The sequence below is a fragment of the Bombina bombina genome, chromosome 6, assembly GCF_027579735.1.
Source record: "Bombina bombina isolate aBomBom1 chromosome 6, aBomBom1.pri, whole genome shotgun sequence".
In the NCBI taxonomy this organism is placed as follows: Eukaryota; Metazoa; Chordata; class Amphibia; order Anura; family Bombinatoridae; genus Bombina; species Bombina bombina.
Window position 1 is genome coordinate 410232521 of NC_069504.1, and position 19457 is coordinate 410251977.

At 37.9% G+C, this 19457-nt stretch overlaps 1 protein-coding gene across 1 annotated transcript in view; it reads right to left on the bottom strand.

The window, feature by feature from the left end:
* STK32A (serine/threonine kinase 32A) overlaps positions 1–19457 on the bottom strand; it is a 462487-nt gene that overhangs the window by 432384 nt on the left and 10646 nt on the right. The window contains exon 2 of the mRNA XM_053717146.1: positions 7305–7469. Coding sequence (XP_053573121.1) covers positions 7305–7356 — 52 coding nt within the window. The 5' untranslated portion in view covers positions 7357–7469. The remainder of the gene's footprint in view (positions 1–7304; positions 7470–19457) is intronic.

Sequence of the window (19457 nt, forward strand, 5' to 3'; positions counted from 1 at the left end):
GAAAAACAACTTCCTTTTTAGCATATTTAGTGGAACCCTAAAATATAATAATGGACCACAAGAGTGAAATGGAACAAAAAGTTCGGAAATATTTCTTTAGTGAATAGTGTGACGTTCACTTCACTTATGATTCACCTCCCACCTTACAAGTTTGGGCAACAGTGGGACTAGGGTGAAGACTATCAGACTTCTACACATAAGTATGATTATTTTAAACCTTAAAATGATCATTTAATAATTGATTTCACATTTTTAAAATGATATTTATCGTACGATAAATACTAAAAAGTAGAAACCATGGTACCTCCAAAAAACGTTACAGACAATTTCTAATTGAGAACTAAATGTAGAATTGAATCCTGAGCAAAAAGGAGGCAGTCATGCATTTTTAACCTAACATATTTTTGCACAAACCATCATTTTAACATCTTTTTCACAGTACATATTCCTTAATGAAGAGCAATTACATTTTGTTCACTTTAAAACATATTTTTACCAATACATTTTAAAAACCGAAACAAACAAGCTGTGCATGTTTTTATAAACTAATGCAGTAATCTAAGCATGCCAGAATAGCCCAGCAGCTTTGTCTGATATATTACATTGAGACTGCCTAAGGCAAGACCTTAGGCTCTGATCCCACAGAGAGCTCTAAGTTTAGACAGCCTCAAGATGAAGCCGCTAGCTGCCTTATAGAGCTGCACGAATTTAAAGAAAAGACAGCTGAATTACAGAAGCACGGTCATGGTATACTGTAAGCCTTGGTAAGGCGATCACTTAAAGTTCTCTAATTCACAATGAGTTGTGATCACTGCCTCTCGGCAATGTCAGAAGCACACTTCTCATTAATATACTGACACATTAAAGGAACACTGTACTCACTTATGTTTAATTTTTTTCAACTCATGTTTCTTTGTCATACTTACAGAGGTGTGTCCCTCTATATCAGTAAAGCAGAGACAGAAAGTTGTCCTTATCAGTCACTGAGGATTAGCAGGAAGCACCAAACCAGCACTAAAGTATTAGTGAGAATATTTATTTAAAGGGACAAGTAACCAAACCATTTTCTTTCATGATTCAGATTGTGCATACAATTTTACACAACTTTCCGGTTACTTCTATTGTCTAATTTGCCTTGCTCTCTTGGTATCCTTTTGTGAAAAGCATACCTAGGTAGGCTCAGTAGCTGGGAGCTATCTACTGATTAGTGGCTGAACATATATGGCTCTTGTTATTGGCTTTCCAATGTGTTCAACTTGCTACCAGTAGTGCTTTGCTGTTTCTTCAATAATGGATAAGAGAACAAATCAATTGATAATAGAAATTAATTGGAAAGATGTTTAAAATTGCATTCTCTATCTGAATCATGAAAAACAAATTTGTTTTTTTTTACATCCCTTTAAACAGCTTTACTTAAAATGTTTTCAGCCATAAAATATTATTATTATAAGGACTGAGATTTATTGCAATGATCAAAGGATGTTGATACAGTTTCTGATAATTGCTATGTATTTCATGTTTACAATATAAAAATAAATCATTTTACTGTGCTGCTATGCTTCTTGATTTGATATATAACATGGATTAAATATATTTCCGGAGGGTGCTGGTAGAGTCCAAAATGACGCAGCGCTTGAGCCCAGGGCAAAATTAAAAAATGTTTACCTATCTTCCATCCTTTGTGACTCCATCCACTGACCCTTTTCTACATTCTACTTTTTAAATACTTAAAGTGAATGTAAATTTTGATAAAAACGTGCCCAATTTTATTTAATTCATTAAAATTTAATTGTAATCTTTACCCAATATGACGTATATATACGTCACACAGTAGGAAGCCCATCGTACCACATAACGTATATATATACGTCTCAGCTGGAGAAAGGTCCAGCAGTCTCAGCTTTCAAATAACAGCCAAGAGCTGCTCTTCCTGAGCTGCAGGCATCTGTCTGCATATGGAAAAAATAATAATAAATATAGCCATAAATTAGGTACTTGCAAACAGCTGCCAGTACCAAAGATGGCCACTATATTAGAGGGGGGAGGGTTAAAGAGGTATTTGGGGGGATCACTGAGGTAGGAGGGTTGAGGAGGATCACTACATATATATATATATAAATAATAGAAAAACAAACTAAAAAACATTTAAGTTGCATACTGGCAGACTGTCTGCCAGTGCCTAAGATGGTGGGGATGAGTGTGTGTGTGTGTGGGGGGGGAGCTGTTTGGGATGGATCAGGGGGTGGGAAGTACCAGGCGGGAGGGTAATCTCGGGTAATCTCTAAACTACAGCTAAAATTAACCTTACAAGCTTCCTGATTAACCCCAATCACTGCTGGGAATAATAGAAGTGTGGTGTGCAGCTGCAATTAGCAGCATTCTATTTACCAAAACCAATGGGAAAGCCATGTATGTCTGCTATTTTTGAACAAAAAGTATCCCAGAGAAGCTTTTACAATAATTTGTGCTATGACTGCACAAGCTGTATGTAAATAATTTCAGTGAAAAAAACGTTTGTGAAAAAGTTAACTATTTTTTTAATATGATTCAATTTGGCGGTGAAATGGTGGCATGAAATAAACCAAAATAGGCCTAGATCAATACCTTGGGTTGTCTACTATTTGCAATATTGTAACATTATTTATAATCTTAACGAAGCTATCCAAAACACCAATTAATAGCACAATTTAAAGTGATGGTAATTTATACCAAAAGTGACAGCTGTCAAAAGTTTCCTTTGCTAATGTAGAATGAATACAAGTTATGTAGTACAGCAACCAACCGGAGAATAATGCTCGTGAAGACAGGGGCTCTGCAAATAAAGAGAATTTGGAATAATAGTGCTGTGGACAAGACTGTTTGTATCACTAATGTAGAATGAAACCGCATTAATAATTTTTTATAAATATATCTAGTTTCTTCTAAAATGTTTTTTAAACTTACTGTGAATTATGATCTTTCCTCCTCCCACTCTATTTTATTATTTTATTATTATTATTATTATTAGTTATTTGTAGAGCGCCAACAGATTCTGCAGCGCTATAAACATAGGTGGTATACAAGGTAGCAATTATAGGGATCAAATGGGTAGAGGTCCCTGCCTAGAGTCGCACTGTTGTAGTCAGCTCTTGTGAAGGTGATCTGCAAGCAGGTGGGCTCTTAGGCTTACATTCTAAGGGGGTTCATGGCGGATAGCAATGGAGGAGAGGAACTGGTATTAGGAAAGGTTAGTGTAGGTTGTATGCATAACTGAACAGAAGAGTCTTTAGGGAGTGATTGAAGCTTTCAATGCTAGGGGGAAAGTCTTGTGGAGTGAGGCAGAGAGTTCCACAAGATGGGAGCCAGTCTGGAGAAGTCCTGTAAATGGGAATGTGAGGAGGTAACAAGAGAGGAGGAGAGTAGGAGGTAATGAGCAGAGCAGATCTATGGATCTCACAAGCATAGTACGGACGTGTAAAGTGGTCCCACCCGCTCTACACGTCACTACGTGTATACCACTGCTACCCGCTTAAGTAAATAATATTTGCATGCTCCGTTGCCTGTTTGTAATAACCCATGTGCGGTCCTGTAACCCTAACATCAGTAAAGTAAATAGAGAATCACAAGATTCTTTGTTTACGTTCATAAAAGTAGAAGAAGCGCTTGCAGATTTGCTCAGATTTAAAGATTTGCTTCGATGTTTACTTTGAGCTAATTGGGAGTCCCCTTTTCTTTGCCATGCACGCTTGCTGATGTGAATCACTAGTGAATTGTGATTGGCTACACTATGTCAGCATTTGTAAATCTACTGTGCATGCGTGTAATTCCTTTCATTGACTACAGCGAGTCTTCAGACAGCACTTTGGATTGGCTGGTCAAGATGTGTGTCACTAAAAAAAGGTCAGCGAGAAGAGGGGTCAGATGCAGAGCGAAAATAGCAAGAAAACAATAGCTGACGAAAATACATTTAGAGTAATTTATTACAAAAAATGTAACGTATTTAAGTAATTTGCTGCAGCACTGCATATTGGGATCAAGTAGTAGCGGTGAGTTTGCCATCACTTTAACATAAATTGAATGCATATTAGCTAATTTTAGCTTAATATTGGCATAACGTTTTGCAGGATAGTCAGTAAAATCAGGTGGTGTGCCCATTAAACGGGTCATGAGGAGAACGCTGCATAATTAGAACATTTGATTTTACCATTAGAATGTCCACTTAACTTGTAATTCTGAATAGGATGACTGGATAAGCTGGGATTCTACATTTTGATATTATTTACAAAGGGCTAGATTACAAGTTGAGCACAAAAACGCAATTTCGCAAACACGATATTTGCGATCCACTCAGTAATACTGGCACGCAAATGTGTGCTGGTATTACAATTAAAGCGAAATGCCAACGCGACCTCGCATACGCATTGCATGGAAGCTTTGTGCTCATGAGAGCGCTCTTCCATAGGCTCCAATGGGAGCCTCGTTCTGATGCCGATAGACACAATGCAGAACCGAGCTCAGTGAAGGGGGTAAGTCGTGCAGCGTTGGGCAGCAAATATAAAATATATATGTATATGACTATATGCATATACAGTATATTTATATGTTTATATGTGTATATAACACAGTCCCCAAAGACCGCAATGTAAAGGCACTTTTTAGTGCCGTTTCATTTCTAACACCCCACATCAGCTCACTTTAACCGCTTATAAATGCTTTGTGCAGTCATTTAAAAAATATAGATGCTACAATTTTTTATTTTAAAAGAGGAACCTTACACTTTATTTTGGAGGCAATTGGGGGACATTTTTTTCATTAACCATATATCTGATCTCTGGTTAATGAACTTGAGCGCAAACTGCTACCGTGAGCTTGTGGTAGCATCAACCAGCCAATTGTAATGTATATTTATTTAACTGGTGCCCGTAAACTGGCATAAATTAGCGCTCCACTTGTAATCTAGCCCATAGTATGTAATTTCCCATATACGGAACAGCTAGACAATCCAATACACAGAGATAATTTGCATGAGCCAAAATTCTGCATACATAATTACTGACACAGACTGTTATTGTGCATCAATAACAAATATATACAAAAACCCACACCCATAAATCAGCATTGTACTTGCTATCTCCAAAACCATCTCACACTTAGATGCAGTTATTCTGTACATACTATGTGATGCTCTTTTTGTGTCATATTTCACAGTAATAACTTTGGTGTGAAATTATGGTGAACAGGGGTGTAACTTAGATAGAGGCTATTACGCTTCGGGCTTAAGGTGGCAAAGAGTTTCATTATATCTTGTGCAGTATATAACAGCAGTGTTTGTAACAATGTATACTGCAAACACTGCTACGATATACTGCTAAGGACACATGCACTCTCCTGAGCCTACCTAGGTATGCTCTTAAAAAAGGGATACCAAAAGAACAATAAAAATTAAATTTGATAGTAGAAGTACATTTGAAAGTTTAAAATGACATGCTGTCTCTGAATCATGGCATTTTAATTTTGACTTTCATGTCCCTTTAAGTCATTATGGATGTTTGCAGTAGGGTATTCTAGCGCAGCGGTGTAGCTACAGGGGCCTTAAGGCTGTGACACACTGCAAGCAATGGGTGCGGCGTGAGGCGAAGAAGCTGCTTCGCGCCGCATCACTTCTGAAGTTCAAATAGTTCAACTCTGAGCGCTCAGCTATGCGACCTAATGTGGCTGAGAGCACAGAGATGAAAAGGCAGGACACACTGAGCGCGCACAGCCGCATCATAACGATGTGTGCTGCATCGCTTACAGTTTATCATAGCCTTTAGAGGACTCAAATGAGAAGAGGTCCCTACCTCTAAGCTGTCCATCTGTCCCTCCAAAATCGCTGCAGCAGTGCTTATTGGGGTCAAGGGCTCTACCTGCATTATCCCCCACCAAGATTAAGGGCTCACAGTTTAGGTAACTTGGAGGATTTGACTTTAGAATATGGTGGCAGGGTTTCCAAGATGGCTGTCACAGTGTTAATGTACAGAACTGCCACCATATTTGTACAGGAAGGCTGCACAAGTACTCTGGTACTCTAGACTAACCTTAAAGGGATACTGAACCCAAATGTTTTCTTTCATGATTCAGATAGAGTATGCAATTTTAAGCAACTTTCTAATTTACTCCTATTATCAATTTGTCTTTGTTCACTTTGTATCTTTATTTGAAAAAGCAGAAATCTAAACTTACGAGCCGGCCCATCTTTGGTTCAGCACCTGGGTAGGGCTTGCTGATTGGTGGCTAAATGCAGCCTCCAATCAACAAGCGTTATCCAGGGTGCTGAACCAAACATGGGTTGGCTCATAAGCATTTTTAAATAAGACAAACTCTGCTGATGACAGTCAGAAAAAAAGCTGTTGAAATGGGGGGCACCACAGCCTTTGCCCTGAAGCCCAGTGATGTCTAGTTACACCCTTGTTTCTGTGCTTGGTGTTTAATGATTTAGTGATGTAAGAAGTTGGGGGAAGATGCAGTCTCCAATATTCATCAATGATGTGAGTTTTATGCATCCCACCACCACCACCAAAAAATAAAAAAATATATAAGGGTTTTATCACAGGTCATTATTTAAAGTCATCACCAAGGTGCCAAAGTGGAGAATGTGATATATCCAGATTGGAAAATGACACTTCAGACCACAAATACTACACTTGCATTTGAAAGATTAACAAGATTGGAATATACATTACTATTACAGAATCAATACCCTAATGTGTTCAATGCTACTTGTTATCAATAAACATAAAAAGATCAACATTACCTCCCATTTAATTCTGTAACATTATAAAGGCAACACAAACTATACTGATGTAATGACACAAGCATTTTGCTCCAACTAATAAAATAGTAACATGCTCATCTTTAATCTCACTTTGCTTTTATTGTTAAAGCTATAAAATATACAGTATTTATTATTTTCTATGCAGAATTAATTGGAGGTAAAAGCTTTATTGTTAGTTATACAGTGCTGTGATACTTGATTGATTTTTGCTAAAAAGTCAATTTATCTCATATAAAAAGACCAGTAGTTTGACTTGTCTAGGAGTAAAATAAATTGCTACTGCTAATATAATGAAATCCATATAACAGATTATTGAAAACATTCAGTACAAAATATTAATTCTCATGTAAAATACTTAAAAATAAACAAAGTTGTAATTCTACTGTAAATTTCTGCCCACAGTACTGGAAATATTTTCTAATTAATGATATTAAACATTTGGTGAGGCTAAGTAATGGCAGCAGTAATATGTACTACTGTAATGTGACCTAGAGCTGACATTAGACCTTACCTTCCTCGTTTTCCTCGCACACAGGAGTTTTGCTTGAGTTATTGGCTCCCATAGTGTTCTTTACCAAGTTCTTATGTTTTGTAGTTACATTCTCCTAGGATCCTCAAAGATGGTGATCAGTTTTCATGCATCTGGCAGCAGTTATTGTTCTTTACTGGTCTCATCCTAAGGAAAGATTTTTCAGATTTTTCAGATCTCTTGATTCTAAATGAACATTCTGATGCATAAATAGAGTAAGTCAATTTAGCATTACTGAATTTAGATAACTATGAGTTTAACCCCTAACCAAAAGGGTTAAATGCATAGGTACAGTCCTGCTTGAGAGATATGAGCATTGCAAAATGTGTTCATTTGTTTTTAGAGGAATATACATACAAACACACACATATATATATATATATATATATATATATATATATATATATATATATATATATATATATATAAATATATATATATATATATATATATGCAAAAACACATTGCTTTATAATGTAATTTTAATTACATCACACATATAAACAATGACAGCAATAAATATCATCAGTTATTTTATCTCACACAAAATCACCTATTACATGACAAATTACATTATTCTCAATGTATTTGTAAAGTGTAATAGGTGATGCGTTAGAGCTGGGCAAATTGCTAACTTCATAATTGCTGCAATTACATGTCATAAAATGTCATCTAAATTTAAAAAAAAGTGTGAAAAACAACTGATAAAATAGTTAAATAGTAAAATAGTTTAATTGTTGGTTATGTACCCTCATATTACTTTAAAGTGTAATGACACATAGGGCCAGATTACAAGTGGAGCGCTAACTAACAAACTCGCTCGAGCGTTAGTTGCGCTAGAAGTAAGCTTTGAAAGGAAACTGTTTTTGCTCGCACACTAACCCAACTAGCTCAAAAAGCTGAAGTTAGAAAATCCTGTACGTGTTCACGTATTCCCCTATAGAAGTCAATTAAGGAAAAAAAAAATTAAACACCCCACCCAACATGAAAATATTAATATTTTACATTCCAGTGTTCTTCATATACACTGTGTACAGAATTATTAGGCAAATGAGTATTTTGACCACATCATCCTCTTTATGCATGTTGTCTAACTCCAAGCTGTATAGGCTCGAAAGCCTACTACCAATTAAGCATATTAGGTGATGTGCATCTCTGTAATGAGAAGGGGTGTGGTCTAATGACATCAACACCCTATATCAGGTGTGCATAATTATTAGGCAACTTCCTTTCCTTTGGCAAAATGGGTCAAAAGAAGGACTTGACAGGCTCAGAAAAGTCAAAAATAGTGAGATATCTTGCAGAGGGATGCAGCACTCTTAAAATTGCAAAGCTTCTGAAGCGTGATCATAGAACAATCAAGCGTTTCATTCAAAATAGTCAACAGAGTCGCAAGAAGCGTGTGGAAAAACCAAGGCGCAAAATAACTGCCCATGAACTGAGAAAAGTCAAGCGTGCAGCTGCCAAGATGCCACTTGCCACCAGTTTGGCCATATTTCAGAGCTGCAACATCACTGGAGTGCCCAAAAGCACAAGGTGTGCAATACTCAGAGACATGGCCAAGGTAAGAAAGGCTGAAAGACGACCACCACTGAACAAGACACACAAGCTGAAATGTCAAGACTGGGCCAAGAAATATCTCAAGACTGATTTTTCTAAGGTTTTATGGACTGATGAAATGAGAGTGAGTCTTGATGGGCCAGATGGATGGGCCCGTGGCTGGATTGGTAAAGGGCAGAGAGCTCCAGTCCGACTCAGACGCCAGCAAGGTGGAGGTGGAGTACTGGTTTGGGCTGGTATCATCAAAGATGAGCTTGTGGGGCCTTTTCGGGTTGAGGATGGAGTCAAGCTCAACTCCCAGTCCTACTGCCAGTTTCTGGAAGACACCTTCTTCAAGCAGTGGTACAGGAAGAAGTCTGCATCCTTCAAGAAAAACATGATTTTCATGCAGGACAATGCTCCATCACACGCGTCCAAGTACTCCACAGCGTGGCTGGCAAGAAAGGGTATAAAAGAAGAAAATCTAGTGACATGGCCTCCTTGTTCACCTGATCTGAACCCCATTGAGAACCTGTGGTCCATCATCAAATGTGAGATTTACAAGGAGGGAAAACAGTACACCTCTCTGAACAGTGTCTGGGAGGCTGTGGTTGCTGCTGCACGCAATGTTGATGGTGAACAGATCAAAACACTGACAGAATCCATGGATGGCAGGCTTTTGAGTGTCCTTGCCAAGAAAGGTGGCTATATTGGTCACTGATTTGTTTTTGTTTTGTTTTTGAATGTCAGAAATGTATATTTGTGAATGTTGAGATGTTATATTGGTTTCACTGGTAAAAATAAATAATTGAAATGGGTATATATTTGTTTTTTGTTAAGTTGCCTAATAATTATGCACAGTAATAGTCACCTGCACACACAGTTATCCCCCTAAAATAGCTATAACTAAAAACAAACTAAAAACTACTTCCAAAACTATTCAGCTTTAATATTAATGAGTTTTTTGGGTTCATTGAGAACATGGTTATTGTTCAATAATAAAATTAATCCTCAAAAATACAACTTGCCTAATAATTCTGCACTCCCTGTACAGTAATATGTTCTATTTATTCATAAATCAATATGTCTACATATATCTGATTTTTGTGTGCAAAATATATATATATATATATATATATATATATATATATATATATATATATATATATATATATATATATATATATATATATATATATATATATATATATATACAATATATATATAATAAAATAGAAAAAGCGCACTCTCACTTAAACAGCAACAACCAGGGTGCAGGTAAAAAGTAATAATACAATAAAGAAAAGGCTTGCACTCACAGGATTTTGTAAAAAAGTGCTTTAATTAGCACAAAAACACATTTTTGTGCTAATTAAAGCACTTTTTCACAAAATCCAGGGAGTGCAAGCCTTTTCTTTATTATATATATATATATATATATATATATATATATATATATATATTGCACAAAAAATCAGAAATATACACATCCCATGACCCTGTAACATGCTCAGCCCTGGGTACTCACCGGCACTCACAGGAAGCTGTGCTGTCCCCAGAGCCACAAGCAGTTAACCCCAGACAGGTCTGGGTGCAAGAACCATAGGGAAAATTACAAAACAAATTAATACAACACACAGAGAAAACCCAGCACTCACTTACAAGCTCTCAGCTAAGATTTAAAAGCAAAAATGGAAAGGTTAGTCACCGCATCTGGCCAAATGGGACAAGCTCAGGTACCACGTCAAGGTCCTCTCCAATACCTGAGACCCTAAAACAGCCACACAATGCAAGCTTTCAAATCCAAACAAACTGAAAACAAAAAAAGGGTGCACAGGAATATGTAATCACCCTAGACATATACAAAACACGGAAGGGAACTGCACTCTCATACCGGACCGGGTACACATCCTATGACCCTGCAACATGCTCAGCCCTGGGTGCCACTGGCACTCACAGGAAGCTGTGCTGTCCCCAGAGCCACAAGCAGTTAACCCCAGACAGGTCTGGGTGCAAGAACCATAGGGAAAATTACAAAACAAATTAATACAACACACAGAGAAAACCCAGCACTCACTTACAAGCTCTCAGCTAAGATTTAAAAGCAAAAATGGAAAGGTTAGTAACCACATCTGGCCAAATGGGACAAGCTCAGGTACCACGTCAAGGTCCTTTTCAATACCTGAGACCCTAAAACAGCCACACAATGCAAGCTCTCAAATCCAAACAAACTAGGAACTGCACCCTTCCCTTGTTCCCAGTTTGTTTGGATTTGAGAGCTTGCATTGTGTGGCTGTTTTAGGGTCTCAGGTATTGGAAAGGACCTTGACGTGGTACCTGAGCTTGTCCCATTTGGCCAAATGCGGTAACTAACCTTTCAATTTTTGCTTTTAAATCTTAGCTGAGAGCTTGTAAGTGAGTGCTGGACTTCCTCTGTGTTTATATATATATATATATATATATATTTATATATATATATATATATATATAAATATATATATATATATAAATATAATATATATATATATATATATATATATACACATGATTATATATAGTTATAGATATATACAGATATACAGATATATATATATATATATATATATATATATATATATATATATATATATATATATATATATATATATATATAGGAATATCTATTTATAAATACATAGAACATGTTCTGCTATGTGAATGGATGAAATTTTTTTATTTAATATGAATATTGCATTTATATATGATTTTAAATGTTTTCATCTACTTTACTGCAAAGGGCTCAAATGCACATATATTTATGTCTATATATGTGTTCATACAGTATCTCATAAAAGTGAGTACACCCCTCACATTTTTGTAAATATTTTATTATATCTTTTCGTGTGACAACACTGAATAAAAGACACTTTGCTACATGGTAAAGTAGTGAGTGTACAGCCTGTATAACAGTGTAAATGTGCTGTCCCCTCAAAATAACCCAACACACAGCCAATAATGTCTAAACCGTTGGCAACAAAAGTGAGTACACCCCTAAGTGGAAACGTCCAAATTGGGCCCAAAGTGTCAATATTTTGTGTGGCCACCACTATTTTCCAGCATTGCCTTAACCCTCTTGGGCATGGAGTTCACCAGAGCTTCACAGGTTGCCACTAGAGTCCTCTTCCACTCTTCCATGACGACAACACAGAGCTGGTGGATGTTAGAGAACTTGCAGTCCCCCACCTTCCGTATGAGGATGCTCCACAGATGCTTAATAGGGTTTAGGTCTGGAGACATGATTGGCCAGTCCATCACCTTTACCTTCAGCTTCTTTAACAAGGCATTGATCTTCTTGGAGGTGTGTTTGGGGTCGTTATCATGTTGGAATACTGCCCTCTGGCCCAGTCTCTGAAGGTAGGGGATCATGCTCTGCTTCAGTATGTCACAGTACAAGTTGGCATTCATGGTTCCCTCAATGAACTATAGCTCCCCACTGCCGGCAGCACTCATGCAGGCCCAGACAATGATAATCCTACCACCATGCTTGACTGTAGGCAAGACACACTTGTCTTTGTACTCCTCACACATGCTTGACACCATCTGAACCAAATAATTTTATCTTGGCCTCATCGGACGACAGGGCATGGTCCGATGAGACCAAGGTCCTGTTTGCGGACTTTCTTGTGCATTATCTTTAGAAGAGGCTTCCTTCTGGGATGACAGCCATGCAGACCAATTTGATGCAGTGTGCGGCGTATGGTCTGAGCACTGACAGGCTGACCCACCACCCCTTCAACCTCTGCAGCAATGCTGGCAGCACTCATACATCTATTTCCCAAAGACAACCTCTGGATATGACGACGAGCATGTGCACTCAACTTCTTTTGTCGACCATGGTGAGGCCGGTTCTGAGTGGAACCTGTCCTGTGAAACCGCTGTATGGTCTTGCCCACCGTGCTGCAGCTCAGTTTCAGGGTTTTGACAATCTTCTTATAGCCTAGGCCATCTTTATGTAGAGCAACCATTCTTTTTTTTAGATCTTCAGAAAGTTCTTTGCCATGAGGTGCCATGTTAAACTTCCAGTGACCAGTATGAGAGAGTGTGAGAGCGATAACACCAAATTTAACACACCTGCTCCCCTTTCACACCTGAGACATTGTAACACTAACGAGTCACATGACACCAGGGAGGGAAAATGGCTAATTGGGCCCAATTTGGACATTTCCACTTAGGGGTGTACTCACATTTGTTGCCAACAGTTTAGACATTAATGGCTGTGTGCTGAGCTATGTTGAGTGGACAGCACATTTACACTGTTATACAGGCTGTACACTCACTACTTTACATTGTAGCAAAGTGTCATTTCTTCAGTGTTGTCATTTGAAAAGATATAATAAAATAATTACAAAAATGTGAGGGGTGTATTCACTTTTGTGAGATACTGTATGTATTTATGTATGTATGTAAATACATATATACACATATAAATACATACACACATGTATACACACACACACATATACACACATATATATATATATATATATATATATATATATACATACACATATATACATACATCTTAAGACATGTATATGTATTTATGTCTATGTTAAAGTCCTTTGCCTGCCTTTTTTTCATATCTTCGAGCCCTTATAACGTTTGTGTGCAATATTTTTTAAAATAATTTTTATTAGGTTAATTAGATTATGAGCGTAACTTAAACATTTTTATGTGTTTTGTGCAACTTTTTATTTTTCCGAAACAGTAAACCATTGCTTACTTTCAACTCGTAATACCAGCGGTAAGCCCGATGAGCACACACCCCCTTGATAAACCCCTTATCTCTTGTGCACAAACATTTGGCCCATAATAATATTTTATTTAAATATGAAAAATCATAAGTTTTAAAATTAGCTTAAAAGATGTTGAATTTACTGGCTTGTTTTTTTTTTTTTTTTTTTTTTAAATCACCCGCTGAGCACAACTTATTTTGATGCAAACTTCTGTAATCAAAACATTTAGGGCAACTATAAAATATTTTAACATTAAATTGGGAAGAAGCTTTCCTACTTCCAAATTAAACACCATCCCAATTAATTAGCACATCCAGTTTTCATGTGTTTTCTATTTCTTATTAATTACATTTTTTTAACTTATATTTGCTATTTCTGCTTCTATTTCAATCCCTTTTGGGTTGTCATGTGTTATCTGAATTCAATAAACTTTCTAAATGACATATGCAGGAACATCCCATTTTCTTAGAATGGGTAACCATGCAAACAACTAAAGAAAACAGACTTTGCGATGGCTTTTGGTATTGGCCAGAAATGATGAATTAGATAAATCCAACAACCATTCAAAATTCTGTTTTGTTCTGTTTTTTACCCATTTTCCTGCACTATTCTCTTTCTTTCTTGTACAAGGCACTTTATATGTTATCAAAGTATGAGTTGGATATGTTTCAAATCTGTTTTTAACCCCTTAATGACCGGACCATTTTTCAATTTTCTTACCCTTAATGACAATGGCTATTTTTACATTTCTGCAGTGTTTGTGTTTAGCTGTAATTTTACTCTTACTCGTTTACTGTACCCACACATATTATATACCGTTTTTCTCGTCATTAAATGGACTTTCTAAAGATACCATTATTTTCATCATATCTTATAATTTACTAAAAAAAAAAAAAAGATAAAATATTAGGAAAAAATGGAAAAAAACACGCTTTTTCTAACTTTGACCCCCAAAATCTGTTACACATCTACAATCACCAAAAAACACCCATGCTAAATAGTTTCTAAATTTTGTCCTGAGTTTAGAAATACCTAATGTTTACATGTTCTTTGCTTTTTTGCAATTTATGGGGCAATAAATACAAGTAGCACTTTGCTATTTCCAAACCACTTTTTTTCAAAATGAGCACTAGTTACTTTGGAACCCTGATATCTGTCAGGAATCCCTGAATATCCCTTGACATGTATATATTTTGTTTTAGAAGACATCCCAAAGTATTGATCTAGGCCCATTTTGGTATATTTCATGCCACCATTTCACCGCCAAATGCGATAAAAAAAAAAAAAGTTCACTTTTTCACAAATTTTGTCACAAACTTTAGGTTTCCCACTGAAATTATTTACAAACAGCTTCTGCAATTATGGCACAAATGGTTGTAAATGCTTCTCTGGGATTCCCTTTTTCAGAAATAACAGACTTATATGGCTTTGTGGTTGCTTTTTGGTAATTAGAAGGCCACTAAATGCCGCTGCGCACCACACATGTTTTATGCCCAGGAGTGAAGGGGTTAATTAGGGAGCTTGTAGGGTTAATTTTAGCTTTAGTGTAGTGTAGTAGACAACCCCAAGTATTGATCTAGGCCCATTTTGGTATATTCTATGCCACCATTTCACCGCCAAATGCGAGCAAATAAAAACAAAAACTTTACATTTTTCACGATTTTAGGTTTCTCACTGAAATTATTTACAAACAGCTTGTGCTATTATGGCAGAAATTGTTGTAAAAGCTTCTCTGGGATCCCCTTTGTTCAGAAATAGCAGACTTATATGGCTTTGGCGTTGCTTTTTGGTAATTAGAAGGCCGCTAAATGCTGCTGCGCACCACACATGAATTATGCCCAGCAGTGAAGGGGTTAAATTAGGTAGCTTGTAGGGAGCTTGCAGGGTTAATTTTAGAGATCAGCCTCCCACCTGACACATCCCACCCCCTGATCCCTCCCAAACAGCTCTCTTCCCTCCCCCACCCCACAATTGTTACCGCCATCTTAAGTACTGGCAGAAAGTCTGCCAGTACTAAATAAAAGAGTTTTTTTTTTTAAATAAAAATTATAAAATATTTTAGTTGTGATGGACCCCTGCCTTAGCACCAACCTCCCTGATCCCCCCCTCCAGCTCTCTAACCCTCTCCCCTACCTAATTACCGCCATCTTGGGTACTGGCAGCTGTCTGCCAGTACCCAGTTTGGCCCCACAAACCAAACTATTTTAATTTTATTTATAACTTTTATTTGTATTTTTAATTATTTCTGTAGTGTAGCAGCCCCCCCACAATACCCCCACCCCTCCCCCTCCCAGATCCTTTTATATGTAAAAAAAAAACTTTTTTTTTAACTTTTTTTTAAACTTTTTTTTTTCCCCTTCCTTCATTGGTGTCAGTGTGGCTAATGCGTGCACGTGCACGCGCGTCCACGTGCACGCGCACGCACACGCTCCCTCCTCCCACCGGACAAAGGCACCATCGGCACCATCACTACCGGTGCAGAGAGGGCCACAGAGTGGCTCTCTCTGCATCGGAGGCTTGTAAAGGGGTATTGCAGGATGCCTCCATATCGAGGCATCACTGCAATACCCTCAGAGCTGCTGGAAGTGATTGTGATCACTTCCAGCACTCTGTTAGACAACTGACGTACCAGGTACGTCTATTGTCATTAACAGTTAGTTTTTGCATGACGTACCTGGTACGTCAGTTGTCATTAAGGGGTTAAACAAAAAATTAGCATATGCATGATGTATTTCATTACTACACCTTATGTATAAGAGAGTTTATTCAACATGTTTGTTCCACCTTAAAGGGTTAGAAATCTTTGTAAAATATTAAGAAAATAATTAATTATTATAATTATATAAACGAAGCTTCTAAATATGTTTAATTTAAGTTTTTAATTTCTGTAAAATGAGCATTAAAGACCTTCCATAAAAATAGGCAGGGTTTATGTAAAATTATTTACGTGCCCCATCCAATAGGGACGCGGTTCTGCCCATTACATTTTAATATTCATAGCCAGGCTGGCTGAAGGTGAATGTTCTAACTTCTATAAAAATAAGAAGTCCAATGTTTTGAAACATAAATTATCAGAGCCTCCACGCTAGCCCAGCTTCCCCCAGTCCCGCCGTCAGCTGTCAAACACCACAGAGATTCACGGTGACATTTTTATTTCCTGGCTAATCTCAGAATATTCATGTAAAATTGTCAAATGTTTTCCGCTACTCCTGAGCCACAGCAATGACAGGGTTAATGGGGATCCTGACATCTGTGCTGGACAATGTGACTCCTGACCCCCCCAGTGACAGGCTGTGATCCCACTGACCCCTCGGACCCCAGTTACTGAAATCATGTGTGTTATTAATGACAAATTCACTGTTGCAAACCTAAAAAACCTCCCGCAAAAGTTCGCGAACCGGCGAACCGGGCGAAACCCCATTGACTTCAATGGGCAGGCGAATTTTAAAACCCACAGGGACTCTTTCTGGCCACAATAGTGATAGGAAAGTTGTTTCAAGGGTACTAACACCTGGACTGTGGCATGCCGGAGGGGGATCCATGGCAAAACTCCCACGGAAAATTACATAGTTGATGCAGAGTCTGGTTTTAATCCATAAAGGGCATAAATCACCTAACATTCCTAAATTGTTTGGAATAACGTGCTTTAAAACATCAGGTATGATGTTGTATCGATCAGGTAGTGGAAGGGTTATGCCCGCTTCACAGTGACAGACCAAACTCCCGCAGCTGGTACAACATCATCATCATCACACCCTATGTCCATGTGTGTAATGCTGCCTGACTGAGACATATCCCTGTTATCTACATCCTCTGGCAATAATGATTGCGCATCACTCATTTCTTCCAACTGATGTGTAAATAACTCCTCTGACAGATCAAGTGAAGCGGCTGTGGTGCTAGTGTTGTTGGTGGTGGCAGGCGGGCGAGTGGTAACTTGAGAGGTGCTGCCCGAAGATAAGCTGGAGGAGGATGGTGCGTCAAGGTTCGGAGTGGAAGCTATAGAAGATTGGGTGTCCTGTGTTAAAAAGTCAACTATGTCCTCAGAACTTTTCGAGTTCATGGTATGTGGCCTCTGAATACTGGGCATTATTCTAGGGCCAAAGGGAATCACAGCACCACGACCACGACAGCACCTGCGGGGTGGCCTGCCTCTGCCTGTCATTTTTTTTTAAATGTACACTTACACTACTATTAAACAAGATATGAGTGGTGCCACTGGGCAAGTGGGCACAGTATACACTGTGAGTCTGACACAAAAAAGCAGACTGATGTTTCACAGTCCAAAAAGTTTTTATTTTTTTAAATGTACACTTATACTACTAACAAGATATGAGTGGTGGCACTGGGTAAGTGGGCACAGTATACGCTGTGAGCCTGACACAAAAAAGCAGACTGATGTTTCACAGTACAAAAAGTTTTTATTTTTTTAAATGTACACTTACACTACTATTAAACAAGATATGAGTGGTGGCACTGGGCAAGTGGGCACAGTATACGCTGTGAGCCTGACACAAAAAAGCAGACTGATGTTTCACAGTCCAAAACGTTTTTTTTTAAATGTACACTTACACTACTATTAAACAAGATTCAAGTGGTGGCACTGGGCAAGTGGGCACAGTATACGTTGTGAGCCTGACACAAAGAAGCAGACTGATGTTTCACAGTCCAAAAAGTTTTTATTTTTTTAAATGTACACTTACACTACTATTAAACAAGATATGAGTGGTGGCACTGGGCAAGTGGGCACAGTATACGCTGTGAGCCTGACACAAAAAAGCAGACTGATGTTTCACAGTCCAAACAGTTTTTATTTTTTTAAATGTACACTTACACTACTATTAAACAAGATATGAGTGGTGGCACTGGGCAAGTGGGCACAGTATACACTGTGAGCCTGGCACACACGCTGGCAGGCAACTGCAATTAGATTACACTAGCAGACTGATGTTTCACAGTCAAAAAAGTTTTTTTTTTTAAATTTACACTACTGTTACACCAGATATGAGTGGTGGCACTGGGCAAGTGGGCCTGGCACACACGCTGGGAGGCAGGCAACTGCAATTAGATTACACTAGCAGACTGATGTTTCACAGTCAAAAAAGTTTTTTTTTTTTTAAATTTACACTACTGTTACACCAGATATGAGTGGTGGCACTGGGCAAGTGGGCCTGGCACATATGCTGGGAGGCAGGCAACTGCAATTAGATTACACTAGCAGACTAATGTTTCACAGTCAAAAAAGTTTTTTTTTTTTTAAATTTACACTACTGTTACACCAGATATGAGTGGTGGCACTGGGCAAGTGGGCCTGGCACACACGCTGGCAGGCAGGCAACTGCAATTAGATTACACTAGCAGACTGATGTTTCACAGTCAAAAAAGTTTTTTTTTTTAAATTTACACTACTGTTACTCCAAATATGAGTGGTGGCACTGGGCAAGTGGGCCTGGCACACATGCTGGCAGGCAGGCAACTGCAATTAATTACACTAGCAGACTGATGTTTCACAGTCAAAAAAGTTTTTTTTTTAAATTTACACTACTGTTACACCAGATATGAGTGGTAACACTGGGCAAGTGGGCCTGACACACACGCTGGCAGGCAGGCAACTGCAATTAGATTACACTAGCAGACTAATGTTTCACAGTCAAAAAAAGTTTTTTTTTATTTTTATTTACACTACTGTTACACCAGATATGAGTGGTGGCACTGGGCAAGTGAGCCTGGCACACATGCTGGCAGGCTGGCAAGTGCAATTAGATTACACTAGCAGACTGATGTTTCACAGTCAAAAAAGTTTTTTTTTTTATAATTTACA